The sequence below is a fragment of the Balaenoptera borealis genome (genome assembly GCF_965194805.1).
Source record: "Balaenoptera borealis genome assembly, chromosome: 3".
Classification (NCBI taxonomy): Eukaryota; Metazoa; Chordata; class Mammalia; order Artiodactyla; family Balaenopteridae; genus Balaenoptera; species Balaenoptera borealis.
In genome coordinates this window covers 148,035,119-148,061,969 of record NC_138866.1, presented here as the reverse complement: position 1 = coordinate 148,061,969, position 26,851 = coordinate 148,035,119, and the positions used below count along the sequence as shown (strand labels likewise).

Sequence of the window (26,851 nt, the reverse complement as noted above, 5' to 3'; positions counted from 1 at the left end):
GTGATAAATGTGTATATTTAACTTTTTTGACGTAACTCCTGCTCACTAAGAGGTCTCCTGGAGTTGGATATGGATGCAGTAGAGGTTATATGGTTACATACAGTGTGACTCTGGGGGACTAGAGAGCGCCTGGTTGGTTTTCTTCTTTCTGGCACCTATTTTTGATTCAGCTTAGAAAGGCATTCCTTCTTCCCAATTGCTTGTTTTTTCAGTAGTGACCTCATGCAGACAGGAGTGGCATTGGAAATTGCCTTGGATTGTTTGGCAAGAATTGTATTTTTTGGTGTTGTGGGTGGAGGAAAGGCCTGCCTCAAGGCCTCTATTTCTTCCTTATTCTGAATACCTTCCTGTTGACTCATTGGAAATCATAACAAAAAGCAGAAGGAGCATTGGAGAGGCAGCTGCCAGCCCAGGGCTTGGCTTCTGTTGGGGCAGATGTCTTCGGACTGAGAGAACTCTGGCTTTAAGAAAAATTGGGAGACTTTTGTAGTAGAAGGAAATACTATTGTTGTGATAGGTATTTATCCATAAGGTATAAAGCATCAGCCTGTTGCTAGGGGTCATTAATCAGCAACATAAAAAACTAAGAATATTTTCTAGAATAGGATTAATTAGTCTTCCTTTAAAATTGAAGCAGAGGAACTAAAGTGTAAAAAGAGGGAATGGGGCAAAATTAGAAATGGAAAAATTGAAAAGGGAAAATACCTATGGTCATTAAAAATAGAAAAATGATATAAAAATAAAATTTAAGGGAATTCCTTGGTGGTCCAGTTGTTAGGACTCCAAGCTTTCACTGCCGAGGGTTTGGGCTCAATCCCTGGTCGGGGAACTAAGATCCCGCAAGCCGAGCGGCGTGGCTGAAAAAAAATTTTTTTAAATAGAAAAAGTCTCGTGGTATAGCAGATCATTTTATTACAAATAACATACATCTCAGATGACCTTTAAAACAGCTAAAAGGAGAAAAAAGTTACTTACCACTTACATGACTATTACAACAAAATGTTTTTCTGCCCTGAAGACATATTACTATGTCGTTACTTTGGACAGTGCTTTTTAATGATTGCTAGTTTGAAGAGGTAGTGCTAGACAATGGCTTGACTTTGGGGGTCTTTCTTTAAAAACTTGAGAATTACCCACAAAAATGTGTTTTAGGTGGATTTGGTCTCAACTTTTAAAACTTTTTCTTAATCATTTAAAAATAGGTAATATGTGGATATGACACTTAATTCAGAGGCTCTGCTAGGATATTCAGTAAAAAAAAAAAAAAAAAAAAGTCTCCCTAGTCCTGTTTCCCAGCCACCCAGATCTCCCCAGATGGAACCACTGTTATGATTGTATATCCTTCCAGAGTCTGTGCATCTAAATACAAATCCCTTTTGTTTCCTCGTATAGAAGTGATAGCACTATACATTCTGCTTTGCATCTTGTAATATATTCCACATGAATATGTTATAGTGCTTCATTTTTTTTCCTTCACAGTTGCGTAGTTTTTTTTTTTTAGTGTATGGGTTTAACCCATCAGTGGACATTTCCCCCCCAGCTTTTTCTCTTATCAGTAGTGTTGTAGTTAGCAACTTTGTATGTCTGCCATCTTGCACTCGTGAGTATTGTAGGATAAATTTCTAAAAGTGGAATTTCTAAAAGTAGAATTTCTAAGTTAATGGGAGTATCTACATTTAGTTTTGATAAATATTGTCAGTTTGCTCTCTTTGGAGGTTGTACCAGTTTATATGTACATCAGTGATATATGAGAGGGCTGCTTTCCCTATGATTTCACTGACCTAGAGTATCATAAGTTTTTTTTCCATATTTATGAATTTCATAGGTGAAAATGGTATTTTAATTGTAGTTTCATTTTCAGATTATCTTACTCTGCATGCAGCCGAGCATCTTTGCATATGTTTAAAAACCATTTGTATTTCCTTTTCTGGCAACTGTTTTGGCAGAATCCTTTGCTCATTTTTCTGTTGTGTTATTGGTCTTACTGATGTAAGAGCTCTTTTTATACTGAGGAGATTGATCCTTTGGATTTATGTGTAGTAAATAATTATTCCAGCTTGTCTTTTAACTTTTGATTTTAAGGTGTTTAAAATAATTTAGAATTTTAAAACATATCTGATTTTACTAATCTTTTATTTTTATTTATTTATTTATTTTTATTGGAGTATAATTGCTTTACAATGTTGTGTTAGTTTCTGCTGTACAACGAAGTGAATCAGCTATATGTATACCTATATCCCCTCTCTCGGACCTCCCTCCCACTCCCCCATCCCACCTATCTAGGTTGTCACAGAGCACCAAGTTGAGCTCCCTGTGCTATACAGCAGGTTCTCACTAGCTATCTGTTTTACACATGGTAGTGTATTTATGTCAAACCTAATCTCCCAATTCGTCCCACCCTCCCCTTCCCCACCTGTGTCCACATGTCCATTCTCTACATCTATGTCTCTATTCCTTTTATTTTTAGCTTTTGGGCTTTGTATCATTTTTAGAGAGTCCTTATCTATACTGAGATTATACAAAAACATTCCCCCAGGCTTTCTTCTACTATTTTTAGGATGTAAAGAATTTTAACATTTGACCCTTTGATCCATTTGGAATTTATTTTGGTGTGAAGAGTGAGGTAGAGCTCCTGCTTTATTTTTTTTTCTCTAGTTGGTGTTTGGATAGTATCTTAAATATTGAGCACCAGCAATGGCTCTCTTATGAAATGTGCTCTGGAATTTGCCAAACTCTCTGGTCTATGAACTGAGATTTAATTTTTTATTTTTATTTTTCAGAACAAGGCAGCTTAAACTTCTGAGATTTTTGAGACATACGGCTTAAATATTCTTTTAGAAAAATTAGCTAGAAGTTTCCAGAGTTCTTTCCTCCTCCCTCCCTCCCTTCCTTCCTTCCTTCCTTCTTCCCTCCCTCTCTCCCCCCCTGCCTCCCTCCCTCCCTCCTTCCCGCCCTTCCTTCCCTCCCTCCCTCCCTCCTTCCCTCCCTCCCTCCCTCCTTCCCTCCCTTCCTTCCCTTCCTTTCCTTCCTTCCCTTCCTTTTTGGCTGCCCTGAGCCTTAGCCGTGGCACCATGCGGCATCTCCGTTGAGGCATGCAGGATCTTTTTTTTTTTTTTTTTTTTTAGTTGCGGCATGCATGCGGGATCTAGTTCCTTGATCAGGGATCAAACCCAGGCCCCCTGCATTGGGAGTATGGAGTCTTACCCACTGGACCACCAAGAAAGTCCCCAGAGTGCTTTCAAGCAAGTTGTATTATGTTTAAAAGATGAATAGTGTAATGAAGTTGGCATTGAGAAAACAGGTTTTGGATGAACAACTTTGACATATATACTGTGAAGAGATGAATAGACTTGTCAAACTAACAATTTATTCTTTGTGTTAAAGGAGAGTATAGTTTTGAAGAACTTTTGAAAACTGTGTAGCTGACTTCTGTATCACTATTTTTTTTTTAATAAATTTATTTATTTATTTATTTATTTTTGGCTGCATTGGGTCTTCGTTGCTGCACACGGGCTTTCTCTAGTTGCGGTGAACAGGGGCTACTCTTCCTTGCGTTGCGCAGGCTTCTCATTGCATGGCTTCTCTTGTTGCGGAGCACGGGCTCTAGGCGCACGGGCTTCAGTAGTTGTGGCTCGCAGGCTCTAGAGTGCAGGCTCAGTAGTTGTGGCTCATGGGCTTAGTTGCTCCATGGCATGTGGGATCTTCCCAGACCAGGGCTCAAACCCATGTCCCCTGCATTGGCAGGCGGATTCTTAACCACTTTTGAGGTGTATTCTATTAATTTCCTCTCATTAAGGAGGAAAGGTTTTGGTGGTCAAATATGTTTCAGAAATACTGGATTAAACCAAGTTAAACAGATTATTTAGTTGGTGGACTGTTTAGACTATCATGGGCTGTAAATTCTGAATCTCCAAGGGAGAGGATAGTGTAAACAATATTCCTCAAACCTAGTTTACTATCAGACTCTTTCCTCACAGGTCCTCTTTCTTAGGACTAGTGTTCCAGGGTATACTTGTTTGGGAGCTCTCTCAGAATAATGGATCTGTGGGACTATTTCAGCTAAGGCTTTGAGACCTGTTCATGGTCAGTTCTTAAATTAACTGTTTTATGTTTTATCTGTAGTTTCTTTCCTTTCTCCATTGAGTTCTCATGGTCTTGGTTGATAGAGCTTAAATTAAAGCCATTATTGTATTAATTCGGTAGGTGTAATTGCTGAACTGTCGCCAGTGATCTTTAAGACATTGTGAAGAACAAGAGTGTGGTTTTTTAAAAATGGGGGATTGAAAATGTGCTAGTGATTAAAAAGGAGAAGATATCACAAATTCTAGTCTAGTGAACTAGTTTCTGGCAAAATTCCATAGAATGTATTTTGTCAAATAGATGGCTTATGGTGAGAAACGAAGGGATGCGTAAGAGTCAACCAGGACTCCCTGAGAAAGGCCCTGTCACAGTAACATCATTGCCTTTTGGACAGGATCACCAGATTGGTGAATCAGAGAAACAGAGTAATGTCTAGATTTCAGTAAGGCATTTGAAAGTATGTTTTGTGATACTTTCGCTGACAGATTGGATAAATGTGGACTAGACTGTAATGTAAATTAAGATTTGTAGCCAGTTGAGTAAATCGTATTCAAAAAGAGCTGCTAAATGGTGAGTGACTGCTTAATGGGCGAAGGATTCCTTTTTGGGTGGTGACAATTTTCTGGAATTAGATAGTCATGGTGGTTGCACAACACTGTGAATATACTAAAACCCACTGAATTGCTTACTTTAAAAAGGTTAAAAATGGTGAGTTTATGTTACATACATTTTAGCTCAGAAAAAGGAGCTGCTAGATCTTTAATTCAAAGAAAGCTCAGTAGGACATGTTACAGGTAAAACATTTGTGTTGGGACTTATGGATGCATCAGTGGTCTGTTGATCAAATCTTCAGTTGTGTTGCTGGGATGGTTAATACACTGCATGAAAGATTTTGCTTTCAAAATACCTTGAATCTAATGATGAAATTTAATAGTGAGAAATGTGTCATCCTGCATTGAGGTTCAAAAAATGGAGTGTCTAAATACAGGATAGAGAGAGAAGTAGCATTAGTAGGGGCAGGATTAGTGGGGAAAAAAACAAAATGAAACAAACCTGAGATGTTTATTAACTCGCTAATAGAAATGTGGTATATGCAGCAAAGGAAACAATGGTTCCATTGTCCTCTGTACTGATCAGAGGCTACCTGAAGTTGGTTTTCAGTTCTGGAGGCCATACTTTAAGAGTGACCTTGCTAGTCTAGAGCAGGGATGATAGATACGTGGTGGGCTTCCTTCCCACCCATGGCAGGCACTGCTGATAGATCAGAATCCTTACCTGAGGAACCACTCCTAGGCAGTGGGTGTTGGTCCACTAGCTGAGACTTGGTTGTTGCTCTAGGACTAGAGCATGTTGGATGAGCATGTCCAGGATTAACAAGGGTCTAGAGATTATGATGTATGAGGAATTATTGAACAGATCATTTAATATGGAAACAAGATTTAGAATATATTGAGACTTCCCTGGTGGCACAGTGGTTAAGAACCCGCCTGCCAATGCAGGGGACACAGGTTTGATCCCTGGTCCGGGAAGATCCCACGTGCCACGGAGCAACTAAGCCCGTGCACCACAAGTACTGAGTCTGCGCTCTAGAGCCCACGAGCCACAACTACTTAGCCCGCGAGCCACAACTACTGAAGCCCGTGCTCCTAGAGCCCGTGCTTCTGGAGCCCGTGCTCCGCAACAAGAGAAGCCACCGCAAAGAGAAGCCTCCACGCAGCAAAGAAGAGTAGCCCCCACTCACCGCAAGAGAGAAAGCCTATGTGCAGCAACTAAGACCCAATGCAAAATAAAATAAATAAAAATAAATAAATAAATAAAAATTTTAAAAATTTAGAGAGAATATAGAATTATAGAATCTCAGAAGATCAATCTCTCATCCAGTATAGGAATTTATTCAACTGTTAATATTTTGCCGATATTATTTTAAAATTCCTGAAAAATGGTAAAGGGGTTCAATTTATCATATGTGGTACCAGAGGAACAGAACTAGGCAATGGAAATCTGCTTAATATGAGGAAGAACTTTATAGCAATATGAGATTTCCAAAAAAATTCCCCAAAAACTTGCTTTGAGAAAACCTATGTTGCATATTTTCAAGCATAGACTGTATAACGGTTAATGGAAGATTATGTTCTAAGTGCTTTCTCAAGTTACTTAAAATAGTTTTTATTTTCATTTCCTGTTTTTAAAAGGTATTTTTATTTTGAATGACTTGATAATATTCCATTGCTCTTTTTTTTTTTTTCTGACATGGCTAAAAAAGTTGGGAAAAACACCTCCAATACAATAAAACAGGTAAAAATTTTTTGAGCTCCTCGATTGTTCAGGACCCTTGGTAGAACTGGAGAAGATGTGAAAGTATAACCCAGTCCTGCCCTTAGGGGACTTATGGATTAATTGGACAGTCAGGGTATAACCATTTGAAAAGTTACTCAACATCGAAGGATGAAAGATCTAACTAATGTCACAAGGCAATATAGATTGCCAAGGAAATGATGCAAACAGTAATGTGTGAAAGTTTATCTAAGGGAGAGATTATTTTATGGCTGAGTTTTGCAGTATAGTCTGAAATTGTATGGCAGAGAAGGGACAGCATAACTATATGTATGTTTGTCTTCCTCTTTTGTGCTCCTTTAGACAGTCTCTTTAGTGAGACCATCTTTTTCTGCTTGTTGGTGTCCCATAGCAGCTCCTTCCACAGTGCTTTTCACAAAGTAGATGCTCAGAAATATCGTTCCGCTGAATTGGTGAAAAGTTGTGTGGAATGTGGGGGCTGTGGTGGTTAAGAGAATTTCAGTATTGATGGCGATGAGAGTTTAGGGTAATTTCTTTTTCTTTTATTATTTGGCTGTAATTGAGACCAGGACTGTGGTCCTCAAGCAAGAGAGAAAGGACGGTTTGTGTCATTAAGCAGTTATTTATTGAGCACCATGCTTCAAATATAAGTCAGAAAAGGATTCCACCCTTATGTCCTTAAATAACATTAAGAGGTAAAGAGATACAAGGTGCTGTAAGAAAGTCTAGAGGAGGGACTTCCCTGGTTGGCACAGTGGTTAAGAATTGGCCTGCCAGTGCAGGGGACACGGGTTCGATCCCTGGTCTGGGAAGATCCCACATGCCGTGGAGCAACTAAGCCCGTGCGCCACAACTACTGACCCTGCGCTCTAGAGCCCACAACTGCTGAGCCCATGTGCTGCAATGAAGAGTAGCCCCACCTCGCCACAACTAGAGAAAGCCCATGCACAGCAACGAAGACCCAACTCAGCCAAAAACAAAAAAACAAAACCGTTAAAAAGAAAGTCTAGAGGAAATTAGGAGGAAGAAGAGATTATTTCCAGTGGTAGATTATGGAAGAGTTCATGGAGGAGGTGCCTTTTGGAAGTAACATTTGAATTGTCAGAGATGGGTGGGGCTGATCAAAAGTTTTATCAACCTTTATTCTTAGTAGGCATCTCCATTCCTAGCTTCCCATATCACAACTTGATGACCTCTATTTTCTCTACAAACTCCCTCAATTTTTCTGGCCCTAACAAATTTATCTCGTTTACCATGCCATGTTGACCTCCTTCCCTGTAGCAACGGGAGAACAATTTTTCTTCGTAAGACTCAGTCTTCTCTCTGTGGTCTGGATCCTACCCCTCCTTGTTTTCGAGGGTTCTTGTCCAGTATTATTTTCTTAACTATAACTTGAGCTTTTTTCTGCCAGTTCTTTCTCTTTAGCACATAAACATCCTCACCCATTCCAGATATACTCCCTCAATCCTAGACCCGGTCTAGGATTATTGTCCCTTCTTTTTTCCTTCAAGGAAAACTTGTCTTTATTCCTTATATCCACTTTTTAAATCTTAACTCACATGGATGCGATTTGTGTGCCCTCCTTTCTCCCACTGAAATTTCTCTTGCTCAGATCACCAGTGACCTAATTGCTGTGCCCACTGGAAAATTTTCAGTACTTATTTTACTTAATCTCTGCAGCATACGACACTCTTGTCTATTCACTTCATGAGATTTTCTTCCTTTTAACTGGCTATCTTTTTATACTTAAAAATTTTTGACCTGTGTCAATATATTGCCGATCTAAGAAAAATTCAGGCAGCTCCTCCTCCAAGAAGCTTACTTGGACACCCACCCTTACCCCAGGTCTGAGTTAGATGCTCCTCTCTTGTGTCTCTATCGTCCCCCCTCCCCCGCCCACGTATCTTTAGTATAGCTTTTCACAATATATTGTAAGTGCTTTATTTTTCTCTCTTCCCTAATTGACTGTGAGCCTTGGAGGGCAAGGGCTATGTCTTTAGTGAGTTTCGTACTCAATAGTTAACCCGCCTCCTGATACTTCTCACTAATGACTAGATCTGAAAATTAACTTTTTGACATGTTTTCGCTCTACAGGCTCTCCTTGTTCCCCTGGGCTCTGACAGCTGCTGCAGTAGGCAGTGACTCAGAGAACTGGTTTTTTGCAAAGAAATATGTGCCTGTCTTCCACCTAGTAGAGGACTCTCACCTGTTTTTTTTTCTCAAGAGCTGCTCAGAACCAGCAATGACTAGGCTGAGACTTGAGCTCACTTTGAAGTCTTTTTTTTTTTTTTCCATTTAGTGTTAAAAGGTCTTTCATGCTTCATGATATATGGTAAAGTAGAGGTGGGTGGGTGGATAGGTTGAACACAGTAATGTTTCACTAGGCTCTGCTTCTGAATACTTGGTCTGGAAGTAAGTTAATCCTATTCACTCAGGGACTTTTTTTTTTCTTTTTAAATTTCATTGAGGTACGGTTTACATACCATAAAATTCTCTGATTTTCAGTGTATAAGTCAACAATTTTTAGTAAATTTACCAAGTGGTGCAACCATCACCATAGTCTAGTTTCTACCACTCTAGTAAGACGAGGGACCCTTTTGAAATATGATAACAATTAGACATTTAATATTGGCAAGTAAACTTGACATACCTTGTCCAGTTCAGCAGAGTGAAATGATTTGTTCAGGGACAGGTCTGTTTTTAGGTATCAAGAAACACAGAGGTTAACTAAGTTAACTTAAGACCAAGAAAAAAAAATCCCTTCTGTTTCTCACTATTCCTATAGCTGTTCAGATTGGTTTAATTCATACTCAGAAGTTTCTTTTAAAACAGATACTATCAACATTTCTCATTTTGCTTGTATGGCTTGGAAGACTAGCCTTTGTCATTTCTTGCCTGGGTTACTGCTGTACTTTCTTTAGTAGTTCTGCACCCCTTAATAGTCCCTCCTCCTAATCCTTTGTGCTTGGAGTGATCTTTTAAATCAGATCTAATCATTTCCTTCCTGTTTCAAATCCTTCAAAAGGTCTGTACATTCTCTTCCTTTAGCTTGACATGTTGTCCCCCATGCGCGCGCGCACACACACACACACACACACACACACACACACACACACACACGTCCTTCAAGGCATAAATGTCAGTCTCTGGGAAACCAGTTCGCATTCCCCTCCCTCTTCATATGGTGAGGAATGCTTTATTAAATAATAAACATTCTTTTTTCTCAAGACTTGTTTTTGCCACACTGTATTGAAATTACTAAGCTGTTTCCAGTGCCTAGATGGTACTCAAATGTGTTAGCGACTTAGTAAAATCCTATTTACAAGGAAAGATGGCCCAACTTGGGAGGTTTTTAGCAGTGAGTAATGCTGACATTCTGCGGGGGGCGGCGTTTGCTCTGCAAACTGGGTGTGGTGCCAGCGGAGCTGCTCCTGGAGGAACTGAATCTCAGTGGTTTGGAGTAGTCAGTTCCGGCATTGGTATGTTCCCCTTCTGTATTGCACAGAGCCGGGAAACCACTGAAGTCATGTGCTCTGCAGGACTTGTTCAACTGGTTTCACAGACCCCTAATTCAGATTCCCACCCTGATTCTTTTCTCCATACGCTCTTGGTCTGGGCTTGTTTTAAGGCTTACCACACTAAAGTTCTCTGAATAGTCATTTCTTTGTCTTGCTGAGTGGTGGAATGGGTAGGGCCAAGTATATGCTCTCTTTGACGAATGATATCAATAAGACAAAGTAGACAGGTATTACGCAAGTTACTGGGTGTCAGGCTCTAGAAGTAGGTTTATTTCTGGGATCTAGCTGTCCCCCACACGAACACAAACACGTTGCTACCATTATTTAGAGCCTACTAGTGCTTGTATACGTTATCTCAGTCTTCACAACAATCTTATGAGAGTAGGTGCTGCTGTTCCTAATCCTGTTTTACAGACAGGAAACTGAAGCTCAAGAGAGGTTAGTTAGATATGTCATTCTTGCTCATTCTTATTTCCTTCCCTCTTTTCTCAAGGAAGAAGTGGGTATGTTCCTTTCCATAGATAACTGCCCATTGTGTTCTTCAGAACCTTCTTTTTTATTCCTTTATTTCTTGTGTCTTTAGTCCCTCTTTCTTATTCTTTTCTTGCAGGGCGCAAATATGTGCCTATTCTTCAGTTATTTAAGAAAAGAGACAGAGACATGCCGCCACTTCAGACTAACCCTTTCTTTATTCCCCCAATTTCTCTTCTTCCCTTCTTAGAGTTCTTGAAAAAGAACTCTACATTTGCTGTCTCTAGTTCCCTACTTCTAGTGACTTCTCTAGTTATAGTAATCTGATCCTCCTGCCTCATCACTCCACTGAGACTCCCCCCTATTGGGGTCCCAGATGACCTTCTTCCTTATTTGCCATATCCTTTTCTCTTTGCCACCCGTCTCTCTGCAGCATTTGAAGTTGGTGACCTCTCCCAGCTTCCTGAAATTTTTTTCTTCCTTGCTTGCCATCATGTGATTCTCTCATAGTTCTCATTTTACCATAGTAACTGTTCTTTCTCTGTAATATTCGCCTCTTAAATGTTCGTGTTTTTCCAAGGCACAGTCCTTGAGCTTTAAAATTTGTTTCTACAGTCTTTCTCTAGGGAGTTCGTCCACTCCTGTGGTGCCACTTTTCTTTCTTCTCTCTCTTTTTTTTTTTGGCTGCATTGGGTCTTCGTTGCTGTGTGTGGGCTTTCTCTAGTTGTGGCAAGCGGGAGGCTACTCTTCATTGTGGTGCGCAGGCTTCTCATTGTGGTGGCTTCTCTTGTTGTGGAGCACGGGCTCTAGGCATGCGGGCTTCAGTAGTTGCAGCACACGGGCTCAACAGTTGTGGTGCATGGGCTCTAGAGCATGCAGGCTTCAGTAGTTGTGGCTGGCGGGCTCAGTATTTGTGGTGCCCGGGCTTAGTTGCTCCGTGGCATGTGGGATCATCCCGGCCCAGGGATTGAAACCATGTTCCCTGCATTGGCAGGCGGATTCTTAACCACTGTGCCACCAGGGAAGTCCTGATGCCACTTTTCAAATCTGGGTCCCTGGTCAAACCTGGTCTCTCTCCTGAGTTTTTCAGACTTGTATTTCCAGCAGCCAGCAGGATGTCTCTACCTAAATGTATCATTGACCTTTCAAGCTGAACATATTTCAGGCATGAACTTATCATTCTGGCCTGCGTCTCCTTGTGTTTCCAGCCTTGTTTAATGGCATAATCTTTTATTTAGCCATCCATGCCACAAGTCACCAAATCATCTTTTAAAAACAAAACAACCTTTTTCCTTTTATTGAAGTTTTTGCAAGTTTCCTATAGGTGGTATGTGTTGCCAGATTTTCTTGTGGAACAGTGTGAGAACGTTGAGTTTCCCCACATACTGGACAATAATGTTACTATCATTCTTTTTTATCTTTGCCAGTCTGCTAGCTGAAAATGGTGTTATTGTTACTTTAATTTGCATTCCTTTGATTAGTAGTGAGATTAAGATTTTTTTCCCATAATTGCTGGCTACTTATATTCTTTTGTGAATTGCCTATTTGTGTTTCTAGTGCATTTTCCTAGGGAAATATTTGTCATTTATTTCAAGCATTAAAAAATATACATATGCACCTAAAGATTATGGGAGGGCTTCCCTGGTGGCACAGTGGTTAAGAATCCGCCTGCCAATGCAGGCGACATGGGTTCGAGCCCTGGTCCGGGAAGATCCCACATGCCGCGGAGCAACTAAGCCCGCGAGCCACAACTACTGAGCCCACGTGCCACAAATACTGAAGCCCGCACGCCTAGAGCCTGTGCTCCACAACAAGAGAAGCCACCACAATCAGAAGCCCACGCACCGCAACGAAGAGTAGTCCCCGCTCGCCACAACTAGAGAAAGCCTGTGCACAGCAACGAAGACCCAACGCTGCCATAAATAAATAAATAAGTAAATAAATTTAAATAAATAAATAACGCTTTATTTTTTAAAATAAATAAATAAAGATTATGGGAGAGGGCACTTCCCTGGTGGTTCAGTGGTTAGGATTCCACGCTTCCAGTGCAGGAGGGGTGGGGGACAAGTTCAGTGCCTGGTTGGGGAACTGAGATCTGCATGCCGTGCAGCCAAAAAATTAAAAAAATTTAAAAAAATGAAGATTATGAGAGATCATTAGCTCCTTGTTATAGGTTGCAAATTTTCCCTCCGGCTTATCTTTCAAATTTTTTTTTTTTTTTAATTTCCTTGTAGAAGTTTAACTGCTTTTTGTGTAGACAGTTTATTTCCCCCTTTTCAAAATGATTTCTGCCTCACAGTCTTGTTTGGAAAGGCCTTTCTCATTTCAAGATTATACAACCATTCATTTGTATTTTTTTCCTCCTTTCATTTTTTTATGTTTTAAAATCTCTAATCCACTTGATGTTTAAAGTCAGTAGCAAAATGTGAGGTCAGGAGATAACTTTGTTTTTCTTTTCTTTTCCAATTGTCTGTTAAACCTCATCTTCCTCAGTGCCCTTCTAACCCCCACTCGCAGCCATCTAACAGATTGTCAAATGGGGTCAAGTCTTCCTTTGAAATTACTCATCATTTTTCTTTCTGTTTCTGCCATTGCCCTAGTTGGAGACCTTATTATCTCTCACCTGGATTCCTGAAGTAGTTGCCTAGTATTTCTCTGTTGAATATATCTTCCATGCTGTTGTCGTAGTTACCATACTAAGTGTCAGATCTGACCAAGCTACTCTTCTATTCAAAAACTTTTGTGGTTCCCGTTGCCTGCAGATTAAAATTCTATTGTTCCAGGTACATCACCTACTCCTCTACCACAATGATTTGTCATTCCCTAAATATGCCATTTGTTTTCATGCCTTTTTGCCCTCTTTTTTATGCTCTTCTCCTTTATCTTAAATGTCTTTATTTCCCATTTTCACCTCTCTAAATACAATTTATCTTAAAAGCCTAGTTCAAATATCATCTACTATTGTAGCTAGTACTTTAAGCATCTCTGTTCCCAGAGGGTGATCTCCAGGTAGTTAGCGCATTTTATGCCACTGATAAGTGTTGCACAGAGTGAGCCATTAGAAATGTTTCCTAACTGGATATTTAGCTGTCAGAGTAGATCTTTTTTGGAAAATTGATTTAAAATATGAATAAAACAAAGCTTTATCAAAATACGCTAGATATGAAAGCTATATCAGGATGATTTGTAACAATTATTATGCAATTATATTAAAGATAGACTTTTATATAAGCACTTTTCACACTAATTGTGTCAACTTCAATGTTTAATATTTTATAGGTCTCTCTCTTGGTCCTTGGTAGAGTAAGTGTTGTTAATGAGGTTATGCACTGTGGTTTACGGTGCTTCAGGAGGCCCAGCTCCAGAACTTGAGCTTTTATTAGTGAGTATTAAGGAGGGTAGTAGCTGTTATTATTTTTGAATAAATTGCTTGAATGTAGCACCCGAGTTTGCACTTTAGAATCACACCATCTTGGGTTCAAGTGTGAGCTCAGCCACTTACTAGATGGGTAATCTTGGACAAGTTACTTTACTTTGAGGAGCCCATAGTTTTCTTATATCAGTAAAATAAGAATAGTAATACTACTTACCTTATGGGGTTTTTGCAAGGATCAAGTGAAATAATGCATGTAAAGTATTTAACTTAATATCTGCCAGGTGGTGTTAGAGATTTTTTTTTTTAGCATTATTTATAGAAAATGAGCCATTCAGATGTTACTGTTTTCCTGTTTAATAGTTGTGTTTCAGGTCAGATGTTACTTAAAATTTTTTTTTTTTTTTTTTTTTAGTAATTTTCATTTGAGTTAGATTTGTTAAAGCAGTTCTAGGGTTAAACTTGAGGAGGAGAAAATGTTGAAAGTTTAATCCCTTTTTGTGGGAGGAAGGACTAACAACTCTATTCACCGTTTCCTTCATATAAGAGTTTTGTCGCTGAGTTCTATCTGTGGTCGTGGCTGAGAGACCTGATCACAGATTGGGTGTGCTGGTGTCACCACTTGGTATAATATTCTCAGAACTTTTTTTTTTTAAGTGACTTCTTTGTTAAAACATTTGTACTTGTAGAAACATTTGTACTTGAAGAAAAATTTTAAAACCCCACATTGTTGCCAAAGTGATTTTCTGAAACAGATCTGATCAGGTCACCTCCCACTTAAAATCCTTCAGCGTCTCTCATGACAGAAGGAAAGGTTTCTTAGCATGACAGACAGGCCTTGCACCATCCAGCCTGCTCTTTTTTTTCATCTTCACCTCCTACTTTCCCTTCTAGCAATGGCAGTGCTGAACTACTCTGTAACCCACCATTTTTTCTCAGCCCTCCCTGCCTTTGTACATGGTATTTCTTCTGCTTAGAGGCCTTCTCTGCCTTGGCCATTTGGTGAACTCCTCCTCCTCATTCTTTAAAACCCATTAATATTTGTGGATGATCTGAAGCTGGAAGAAAAGTTGGTATTTTGGGTAACAGAATTAGGATCCCAAAAGGTGTTGACATTCGGGACAATGGGCTGAATCAAACATGAAGAAACATAGTAGAGATGAGTGCAAATAATGGTTCTACTATGGAGCTGTAGAGATCGGATTTAGCAGCTGCGTATTTGGGGAAAAAAACACTAAGAATCTCTGTTGAGTGGAAAAGTGTTGTAAAATAATTTAATCGAGGCTTTGTCTGTGGTTTTGGAGTGTTCAGAATGAAGGAGTGATATTCCGGTTCCATTTCAGGCCAGTCAGACCACACCTGGAGCATAGTGTTCAGAGATGAATGAGAAAGATGTGAGGGGCAGGGAGTCATGTCTAACACTAGTTAGTCATACCAGCTAATGCTCTGAGCGCTTACTCTATTCCAGGCACTGTTCTTAACTCTTTATGTGTGTTATCTCTTTTAATCCTCACAATAGTCTTGTGAGGTAGGTGCTGTTCTTCTCTTTTCATGAAGAGTACTTGAAGGAACTAGAATCATTTTACTGACAAAAGTGTCAGCATGTGACTCATCATATGAGGGGAAAGGAGGAAAAGCACAAACGTTTTTTAAGTACCCAGCCAAGCACTGTGCTAAGCACTGTATTTCACGTGTAATCTTATTTAATCCTCAACAACAGCCTTATTTGGAAAATATTGTTATTTCCTTTTAACGAATGAAGAAACTGGGTTAAGTGACTTGCTGTCTTGATAAGTAACAGGGACAGGATATAAATACACATCTTTAAAAGTCCCTGGCCAGTACTGGTCACATTATATTTTAATTCCATATGTTGTGCTCCAGAAGGCAGCTTAGGGTGTCAATGGGGAGCTAACTGCTGGCTTAATAAAAGCTTTTTGGCTACTAGAATCCTGAGATGAAATGGGTTAACTTGAATGTGTGATTCCATGTCAGCATCAGTGTTCAGGGTCAGCTTACATCATGATTTGGCCAAGATGTTTTGGAAGCATTCAGGCATTAAAGTGGGGGAGGGAGTGGGAGGTGAGAGGGGAGTGGAGGAGTTGGGGTAGACTGGAAGAGCTTTAGTGAGCCTTCCAACTGTGAAGTTCTATGACTATTAAGACAGTTTTAAACATGAGAATTGGTAATATGAGAATTGTGTTGACCAGTGACTTTTCTTTTGTGCATAGATTGATTTATTTGTTAAATTTCTACTTTACTGAGGTATAAATAGCATGTAAAATTATAGGATATTTAAAATAAGTATGTTGTGTTGATTTGATGTATGTATACATTGTGAAAGGATGTAGTTAACATATCCATCACCTCATGTTTATCCTTTTTTTGGTGAGAACATTTAAGTTCTACTCTCTTAACAAATTTTAATTATACAATATAGTGTTATCAACTATAGTCACTATGGTTTATGTTAGATCCTCAGACCTTATTCATCTTAAAGCTGAAAGTTTGTATCCTTTTACCAACCTCTCCCTATTTTCTCCACGCCCTACCTCCTGGCAAGCACCAAAGTTTGACTTTTTTTTTAAGATTCCACGTGTAAGTGATACCATACAGTACTTGGTTTTCTTTGTCTGGTTTATTTCACTTAGCATAATGCCCTCAAGGTCCATCCATGTTGTCACAAATGGCAAGATTTCCTTCTTTCTCATGGCTGAATAATATTTCTTTGTAGACATATACCACAACCTCTTTGTCCATTCATCCATTCCTGGGTACTTAGTGTTTCCATATCTTGGCTATTGTGAATAATGCTGCGGTGAACATGAGAGTGCAGATTTATATTCGATATCCTGTTTTCATTTCTTTTGGCTATGCAGTCATCCCTCCATATCTGCAGGTTCAGCATCTGTGGAGTCAATCAACTGTGGATTGAAAATATTCAGGGAAAAAATAATTCCAGAAAGTTCCAAAAAGCAAAACTTGAATTTGCTGCTTGGCAGCAATTATTTACATAGCATTTACATTATATTGATAACTATTTACATAGCATTTACATTGTATTAGGTGTTATAGTAATCTACAGATGATTTAAAGTATACAGGAGAGTGTGCTTAGGTTGTATGCAAATACGATGACATTTTATGTACAGGATTTGAGCATCCTTGGATTTTGGTACCTATCTACGTGGGTCCTGGAACCAATCCCCTGTTGATACCCAGGGATGTCTGTATACCCAGAAGTGGGATTGCTGGATGATTTAGCAGTTCTATTTTTAATTTTTTGAAGAACCTCCATATTGCCTCCATAGTGGCTACACCAATTTCTATTCCCACTGTTGGCTGAAAAAAAATGTACAACCTAAAAGTTGAGAATTACATTTTATTCGACAGACTTAATGAGGACTTAAAGCCCGGGAGACAGCCTCTCAGATAGCTCTGAAGGACTGTTCCAAAGAGGTAAGGGAGGAGCCAGGATAAATAAGAGTTTTTTGAAGAAAAAAAACAAAAAACAAAACCCAAACCAGGTAGTCAGAACATCATAAGATTACTGCTATTAAAACAAAACAAAACAAAAAACCCAGACATCTCAAGTTAATCAATTAAGTGCTTTTCTGCTTACGGGAAGATGCAAGAGTCTGGGCTTATTGAAATTATTCCTTTGATATGCACCTTATGTAGAGCCAGTATCCTTTTTTTCTCTCTCTTGAATCCCCTCAGGGTATCCCTACCATTGGGGCTGGATGTAGAGGTTCATGGCTTGGTGGTGGGCAACCTGTTTTTCTCCATCCTGAATTCCGCTTAGGGTGCACCGTCAGGGGCCGCTGCGGTGGCTGATGGCTTGATGGCCTCAACGTTCTTTGTTTACTGAAATGGCAGAGGACATTCTTTGTCTACAGCACCAGTAGTGCACAAGGGTTCCCTTTTCTTCACATCCTCACCAACACTTTCTTTCTCTTGTCTTTTTGATAATAGCCATTCTAACAGGTGTGAGGTGATAGCTCATTGTGGTTTTGATTTGCATTTCCCTGATGATTTAATGATGTTGAGCATCTTTTCAGGTACCTGTTGGCCATTTGTATGTCTTCTTTGGAAAACTATTCAGTTCCTCTGCCCATTTAAAAATTGGATTGTTAGGGGCTTTTTTGCTATTGAGTTGCATGAGTTCTTCGTATATTTTGGATTTAACCCCTTATCAGATATATGATTCGCAAATATTTTCTACCAATCCATAGGTTGCCTTTTCATTTTGTTGGTGGTTTCCTTTGCTGTGCAGAGGCTTTTTTTAGTTTGATATAATCATCCTTGTTTATTTTTGCTTTTGATGCCTTTGCTTTAGGTGTCAAATCCGAAAAAATCATCTCCAAGACTGATGTCAAGGAGCTTACCCCCTATGTTTTCTTAAAGGAGTTTATAGTTGCAAGTCTTGCATTTTTTTAGTTTGATATAATCGTCCTTGTTTATTTTTGCTTTTGATGCCTTTGCTTTAGGTGTCAAATCCAGAAAAATCGTCTCCAAGACTGATGTCAAGGAGCTTACCCCCTGTGTTTTCTTAAAGGAGTTTATGGTTTCAAGTCTTACATTCAAGTCTTTAATCCGTTTTGAGTGGATTTTTGTGCCTGGTGTAAGATAAGAATCAATGCATAGTATGTGGAACCTAGAAAAATGGTACAGATGAGCCGGTTTGCAGGGCAGAAGTTGAGACACAGATGTAGAGAATGGACATATGGACACCAAGGGGGGAAAACTGCGGTGGGGTGGGGATGGTGGTGTGCTGAATTGGGCGATTGGGATTGACATGTATACACTGATGTGTATAAAATTGATGCCTGATAAGGGCCTGCAGCATAAAAAAACAAACAAAACAACTAATACTGAACTTTCATTGGGTTATTTGTATGGAAATATGTTAATATAAATGTTTCAGACATTACATGAAATTTCTAAAAATCTTGTATTTGTATGAAAAAAAAAAGACTTAAATAAAAAAAAAAAAGAATCAATGCATAGATTTATCCTTAAATGTATTTATAAAGTTAATTTAAATGCCTAAATTTTATAAGGAAGCTTTGTGTCTGAGTTGAGAATTACTGGTGATCTTACAGTTAAACTGAAATATTTAAAACCCTATTAAGTGGACAGAACTTGGAGAGATACCAGCCTTTTTCCTGCATGGGATATCTGAAACTTTGTCCTGTTTAGACAGCCCTGTGGAGCTCAGCTCTGTTAGGCTTTTGGGGTGATGTGGTAAGAGCAATAGTGGTTTAGTGAGAAGGATTCTAAATTAGGAATCAGGGTCCTCTTATCGCACCTTTGTCACTAGCTAGCAGGTAACCTTTGATAGGCCTTACACTTACTTGTAAGATGAGAGAGTTGTACAAATAGGTACAGCCTTTGGGTAAGCTTTTGAGCCATAACATTTTTTGTTTTGGAGTTTCCAAAGGAATTAATTCTAAATACGGAAGAACATTGTGTACAAAGACGTTCCTTGCAGAATTATTTAATGGTTGAAAACATTTAGAAATGATATAAATGTGCAACATAGGTGACTGATTAGCACTTGGTAGAATTTTAATGTAACTCAAAGTCTTGAGAAACTGTATAGTAACATGGAAAATATTCATAAAATGTTGAGAAATGTTTTGTAATTTTCTTTAATGGATATGTGTTATATTGGGGGGAAAACCCCAAAGGGATTTGCCCTAGAAGTGCATTCAGTTCCTTGCTCTCACATTTTGTGATGCTGTGAGTTTGTGGCAGAGGGGGAATCTCAGATGGGCTGTAGAGAAGGACAGGAGAATATGTTGCATCTTCTCAGAATTATAGTAGAATCCAAACTGATGCTAAGATTAAGAATATAGCACCCTGCTTAATGCTGTTAATTTTTCAAAGCAGTTTGGTCCTAATTTAACTAACTTTATTCTTATAAACAAACCAGGTGATTCTCTGCTGTGGAGCAGAGCTTAGGATGGAGGGTGAGCCACACAGGGAACTGGAGGGCAGTTTTGGGCTTGCGGCGGTTGTGTAGAGACACTTCTGTGCTTTGCCTGTTTCCTCTAGCTCTCCCTCTCTGCTTATCCCTTTTCACCAGATCACAGGTGGCTTTTCTTCAGGCCTGACACTTGTGTGATATTTAGGGTATTCTACTCCGCTATAGAAAGCTTGTGAGTCTTGTCATCAGTCAGGACTGTTTTATAGCAGTTAGACAAGAGAAGGCAAAGGTAAAGGATTGTGGGAGATGTGGCTGTGGTCCCTCCTTTTACTCTGATTTTAATCCAGTGATCTCAGAGGAGAGGAACCTAAACAGCCGTGGTAGCTGGCTCTGATTCAAGGCAAAAGGACTACTGTGTTGTTTATCCACAGTCTTCCCCATTTTGAGAGGAAAATAAGTAACTTTTTCTTCATACTATGATGTGGTAAAGGGCTGTTTTGGGCTTAAGATTTATTCTAGGTTTGTCCCTATTAATGAGAACATAAGTTAGACTGTCCCCTGAGAGCAGGGATTGCCAGGAGCTGTTTGCTGTATCCTTTTTAGCAGTAAAATATTGGATGGACGATTATATGAGATGTGTCCTTAGACTACAACTATTTTCCATACCATTGACCTATGTTCTTTTCCGCATTGCCCTGTGGTCTTAGGCTCTTGGAGAAGCACAGTTTGGATTTTGTAGCTGTTACAAATTGATATCTAATTTAGTTACTATGGTAGCTCTTCTGGAAAATTCATTTGTTTCTTCTTTTTACCCTTATGACATTTCAGTTCTACTACCTAAAAGAAAAGCCAGAAGAGAAAACTTAATATCATTGGCTGTAGGAAATACAGAAAATTCTCTGGCCCACTCATCTATCCAGCTAGTATTTATTTAAGTATCTACTATGTGTCAGACAGTATGCTAGCTGCTTTAGAAGTAGAATAGATTTGAAAGTGAGGTTGAGTAACTATTCTATAGAACTTGAGAAAAACAGGAACATTGTTGCTTTTCCTTTTTTTTTTTTTGCGGGAATCTTAGCTCCCGACCACAGATTGAACCCAGGCCCGGCAGTGAAAGCACTGAGTCCTAACCACTGGACCTCCAGGGAATACCCTCATTATTTTTTAAAGATTCTGAGTGGTAATCTCAGTTTGAAAAGATAGAATTAATACAAGAAATTTTATTCTGAATTATAAAACTAATAATTTTAAAAGTATGTAAATTCAAGCTCTATTGTATATCTTTTCAGGCAATTTTATTAATGTGAAGAATTATATAGAAACACATAAATGGGATGATAAATACATTTATATATTATTTGGTCTATTTTCTATTGGTATGTTAGAGTTTTCTTATAAATTTTCATGGGTGTGTGTGTGTATAAAATATGGCATATTTAAATGTGGCTTACAGTTTTGTCTTTTAATTTAAACTTTAGGTATCAATTAACATTATAAATGTTTCATTCTTATGTTGTCCCATTTGGCAGTAAATCTAGTCTTTACTTCAGTCTGCTGTATCTTTGGATTTTTTCTTTCTGTATTTGGCTTTTCAAAGATTTATTACTAGGGAAACAGACCAGGCATCATCTAGTGGTCCCCCCCAACCCCCGTAAAGAATTTGGGGATAACAGTAGCCTTGTAAAATTTGAGTAGCATACTTATAAATTAGGAGTTTTCAATCTGAGGTCAATGAAATCTCTGAAATTATATATTAAATTTAAGTATATATACATTTTTGGGGGGAAGGATCTGTAGCTTTCCTTAGATAGTCAAAGGATTCTGTGATTCAAAAAAAAGTTTAAAACCATTGCCCTAAATGACTTTTTTAGTTAACTACATCTCTGTTGGTAGAAAATATATGCAAATAAACTTGGCTTTGTTTTATCTTGGGATTCCCTGAAATCTTGTGAGAGGTGTCCGAGGGGGACAATATAGTTTTCCGTTACAACTTCCTTTCCCCTCTAAAAAAACACATAAGAATTCACTTGTACTGCTTCCATTGGAGTTTCCTTAAGTATTTTAGGTGAGATGATTGACTATTTTGGTAACCCCAAAACAACTTTAAAATCTGAACCTAGAAATTCACTATGGATGCTGAATTCTCAAACCAGAAGAGAACTTCAGCTGCAAATTTAAGTTGCTGAACAGTTGAGAGATGGTGGCTTCATTTACAAAAGGTTTTTCTTAGGAATTCTTAAGGCGCAACTGAAGAAGTAAGGGAGACGGTCTGGGCTGAGGCTCGTGGGGCATTTAGGACCTGGGGAGCCAGCTGGCTCTCTTGCTGCAGGAGAGGAAAGTAGGGTGGAGAAGAGGGTGGCGTTTATACTTGGGAATTTTCCTAAGTTCCCTGCCTCTGAGATCTACTGGGCCAGAACAAGGATGTGTGTGAAATTGAGTCTTCAAACACTATTGCTTTTGTTCAACTTAAACTTGTCCAAGGAGAATGGAAATTAAGCTTGAAATCTCTGAAGAGGGGTTCATACCTTCCCTCTCTTTTCTCATGCCCTCCCTCCTTCTGTGCAGGTGGATGGAAGCATGCCTGGGGGAAGACCTGCCTCCCACCACAGAACTGGAAGAGGGGCTTCGGAATGGGGTCTACCTTGCCAAACTAGGAAACTTCTTCTCCCCTAAAGTGGTGTCCCTGAAGAAAATCTATGATCGAGAGCAGACCAGATACAAGGTGAGTCCTTCCTTGCTTGGTGCTTAAATTTCTGTAAACTTGAGAGAGAAGTTTAGCATACTTTATCCTGTGAAAGAGTTACTGAGAAATATGTGTATGTTGGTTCCAACAAAATAAAATACCTGGCAGAGTGGAGAAAATTTAGTGCAAAGTCAAGATACAGTAGTAAAAGAACTTCAGCTGTCCGTATTTCTGGCGCAATTCTAATGAGTAATTTGTACCTAGAAATTTTCATGGTCCTTGATGAATTTTTTATTTCTTAGAAGGTAGAGGAAGTAACTAGGGGAATTACTACTTTAAATCTAATTTTAACCAAACTCTGAGATTTGTTGGCAAATTGAAAGCAATAGCAACTTTGGGGGAAGAAAATTACCCCATGATATTAAAGTTTAAGGTAAAATGGGACAGTGATCCGATTTCAGAAAATTGAGATAAGTGATTGATTCTTGTGGCCCAGGGCCCTCAAAAAGAAGACTGCTTTAATTAAGTTGGGATGTTGACAAGGACCAAATTCCCATTGCTTACAGAGTTTCTGTGGGGAGCTTTCCTAAGAGCTCTTATCTGAAAAAAGGATGAGTATAGAAGATAGTGGAAGATTGCAAAACCAAGAGCAAATGTAAGAGGGGTCAACTGTAAGAATTGGGCAAGAGCTCAGAATGAGTTAAGGATGAAGACAGAATCAAAAGAGTTGGTTTTTTTGTTTGGTTGGTTTTTTAATATTTAAATTCAAAGGAAAACAAGGAAAGTATAGGTCTTAAGCCAAAATTAACATCCCAAATAGAAACTTTTCTTCATCAAAAAGCAAAGACTTGTATGTTGAGTTTTAAATAAGTGGTTATTCTGAAGACACCTCCTGAGCTGTTCTGTTGACTCTAAAAAATGTGTGCAGAACAGGCAGACAGAGCAGTCTCCAGCAACAGTAAAGACAATAGCCTACACCTCTACCCATCTTGAGGGTAAACCTTCCTAAAAAACAACAGGTGTAGAGGTTAAGAGGGGGATGTTTATATGTGTAGCATGAAAATACCTCATTTTGGGAGTATCTTCTACTTACCAGACACCACATTGAGTGCTTTGTGTACATTTTCTCAGTTAATCTTTCCAACAAACATAAAGTAGATGTTAAAGATGGGGAAACTCAGAATCAGTAGTGTGAAGTGACTTGCGCAGTGTCACCAATAGATAGCCAAGTCAGGAACTGAATCCAACATAATTGAATTCCAAAGACCATGTTCTGCTGAGCACACTGTACACAGGAAGATTCTCCAGATGTTTCTTAACTGAGAAGAGCTGAGATGTGGATTTGGCTTTTGGGGATTAGAATGTGTAATGATACAGACAGACCTTAAGTTTAAGGGGACCATGTAAAGTCTTACAGGGAAACTTTTACTGATACAAAGAGAGTATTTATTTAGTATTTGCTTCAATATTGCCAAACAGTGCCTAATGGTCTTTTATTTGTTCTAGGCAACTGGCCTCCACTTTAGACACACTGATAATGTGATTCAGTGGTTGAATGCCATGGGCGAGATTGGATTGCCTAAGGTAATTTATGTGATATTCATAGTTCTGGCTTAGTTCTGGCTGTTTGGCATAACAGTTCTCATTCTACCTGTAAAATTATTCTCAATTGATTCTTTGGTGATATATATATATATATATATATATATATTTAGTATTAAAAATATATATATACATTATTTTAATACTAAAGGATCTCTTCAGTTTGTTTTAGGAAATAGCTTTGTTCTTTTTCTTTTATATTTCTCATCCGTGCTTCACCTCACCCTAGAGAAATTCCCTATGATGTCATTTACTTTTACTACACCAAATTATAAACATTAAAATTCACATACCATGAGGGAATTCCCTGGTGGTCCAGTGGTTAGGACTCGGCACTTTCACTGCCAGGGCCTGGGTTCAATCCCTGGTTGGGGAACTAAGATCCTGCAAGCTGAGCAACGTGACCCCCCCCCAAAAAAACAAACAAATTCACATACCATGAAATTCACCATTTTAAAGTGTACAGTTCAGTGGATTTTATTTATTCACATAGTTGCTGCATTCAAGTTTGACTTTAGGAAACATAAGGAAATATTTTAGAAATGTCATCTTCCAGCTTCAGAATAACCAAATTTGTAGGTAATATGAAGGGTTTATTTTATATTTCAAATTGTAGAGGCAGTATAATGAGATTTACTTCTTTTATCTGGTTTTGGAGATGGCTGTAGGTTTGTTTTTTGTTTTTGTTTTTTTGACAGCTTTATTGAGGTGTAATTGATTACAGAAAAACCATACATATTTAATGTATACAATTTAATGAGTTTGGAATGATGGCTGTAGTTTTGATATGGGAGTTTCCATCCTTGAGTGTTTTGCTCAAGAGTTTATTTAGTGCTGCTCTTAGTGAAATTGCCATCTCAAGTGTTGGGCTGCACCTTGCAGGTGTGCAAGCCTTGTAGTTGCCTTGAGACTGAGAGAAGAGCCCAGAGACAGCAACAGAGACATCACTGGTTTATTAGATAGGGGATCTCAGCTGTCCGAATCAAGGCTCTGGAGTGACACCCTACCGTGGACGGCAGACAGCAGGCAGAACACGGCAGCAGTCTTTGCTACTGGGGGTGGGGATGAGGGGGAGGAGGAGTTTACCAGTTATGGGGGAATTGACGTCAGTTTGGCTCATCAGTTAGTTACCAGGGAAGGCAGCAGAGGGGCATGTCCCTCATAGCCCCTTGGGCAGAGGTCTTCCCTTTGATAAACTATCATAGTGGAGCTATTCTGATCTAAAGATCACTAACATTTACTGATTAGGCTATATAATTAAGAGGGAATGTCAGCCACATGAGTAGGCTATAGGTGAAGCAGGACTGGTTGAGCAGGAAATGTACAGAGAGCAAGAGAATAGCCATCTTGGGTGGCCTGATCGTACATCTAGCTACCTAGTCCTACCTTGAATCCATAGAGGCCCTGATAACAGTGTCACTGTTAGAGGCATGGACAGCTTTTTTTCCCCCCTATCCTCTGACCTAAGAATTCTACTTCTAGGAATTTATCCCCACTCCTACCCCACCGGCTCAAAAAAAAAAAGAAAAATTAGACAAGCACAAAAAATGTATATGTAAGGATTTTTCAGCATTGCATATGATAGAAAAAATTGATAGCAAACCACATATTCCTTCACTCAGGGTATTAATTGTGCTACAGCCAGTCAAATACTAGTGCTGCCGTTGAAAAGGATGATGTCAATCTATATATATATAACCGTGATGTGTTAAGTGAAAAAAAAACAGGCTACGATTATACGAGCTTGTGTTCTGGCTAAGATGAGATCACTATTTTTGTCTAAAAATAAAGTGGGTATTCTTGGGAAAAATCTGCAAGGAGAAATAGTTTTCATTTCTGTGTGATGGGGTAAAAGGGTGGTTTTTATTTTCTTTTTACGTTTCTGTGGAGTCTAAATTTCTGTAACCAAAGAAAGATTAAAAAGAAATGAGATGTGGAGTATCAGAAAGTGGCTGAAACCACTTGGAAATGAACACTTGGCATTTAGCAGAGTGCTCAGCTCACTGTTGCATACATACCTGTTGAACTGAGTAAACTCAGAGCTAAGTCTTTGCAGAAGACTAGCTTGTGCCCTCTTTTTTCCAGAGCAGAGTGCTGAAGTTCTCTTCCTTGCACTGGTATGTTTGAGAATTAAGCCCCACAAATGTCAGGAAAAGCAATACGTCAAGTTCTTACAGCTACTTGGCCTTTCTATGCACCTGTAACTTCCTGCTCCTGTTTTTTATATAGTATGCCCAATGGGCAATAACAATTTAACCTCTTTTGAATGGTACTAAGAGCTTTGTTAATATTTGCTATTGCTAATAGTACTGTTACTACAAAATGCCTTTTTAATAATTTAATTTTATTACCTTTTTTGTTTACTAACAGTAGTGCATTGTCCTGGACCACAACCTCAACAAATTGTTGAGGCTGTCAGGAACAATAGGATTATTATGGCTATTACCCTTGAAATGTCTGCTCTATATGATTTAAGTCCAGAAGACTTCTGAGTAATGTAGACTAAAGATACTTAGCCTAAAAATGTGTTTTTGCTCATAATATAACGTGTGATCGATAATTGACAATAATAGTATTTATTGGGATATCTTCCCTAATCTCTTTATATGGTACATACAAATTATAGAGACTTAATATGATAATTTTTTGGTTTTTATCCATTTGACTCTTTATTATAATTGGTGCTCTTGGCCAACTCCTACATGAAACATTTTGTTGTTTTGATTTTTAAAATTGTTTTTAATCTGCCTAATAGTCCTCTGTTTCCTTCAATTATTCTGCCTTTTATATCCTAGTGGCGGGCATTCCTTAAGATGCAATTCTTACTTTAGCTACATTCTCTCATTCTCATGGTTTCAGTAGTTTTGAAGACTCTTTGCTATAAGATAAACACAGTTT

General features: G+C 38.8%; 1 protein-coding gene across 1 annotated transcript in view; it reads left to right on the top strand.

Annotated features, from left to right (window-relative positions):
- Positions 1–26,851, top strand: part of IQGAP1 (IQ motif containing GTPase activating protein 1) — a 100,601-nt gene that overhangs the window by 13,537 nt on the left and 60,213 nt on the right. The window contains exons 3-4 of the mRNA XM_082388249.1: positions 22,234–22,390; positions 23,858–23,935. Of these exons, the coding sequence (XP_082244375.1) occupies positions 22,234–22,390; positions 23,858–23,935 (235 nt within the window). The remainder of the gene's footprint in view (positions 1–22,233; positions 22,391–23,857; positions 23,936–26,851) is intronic.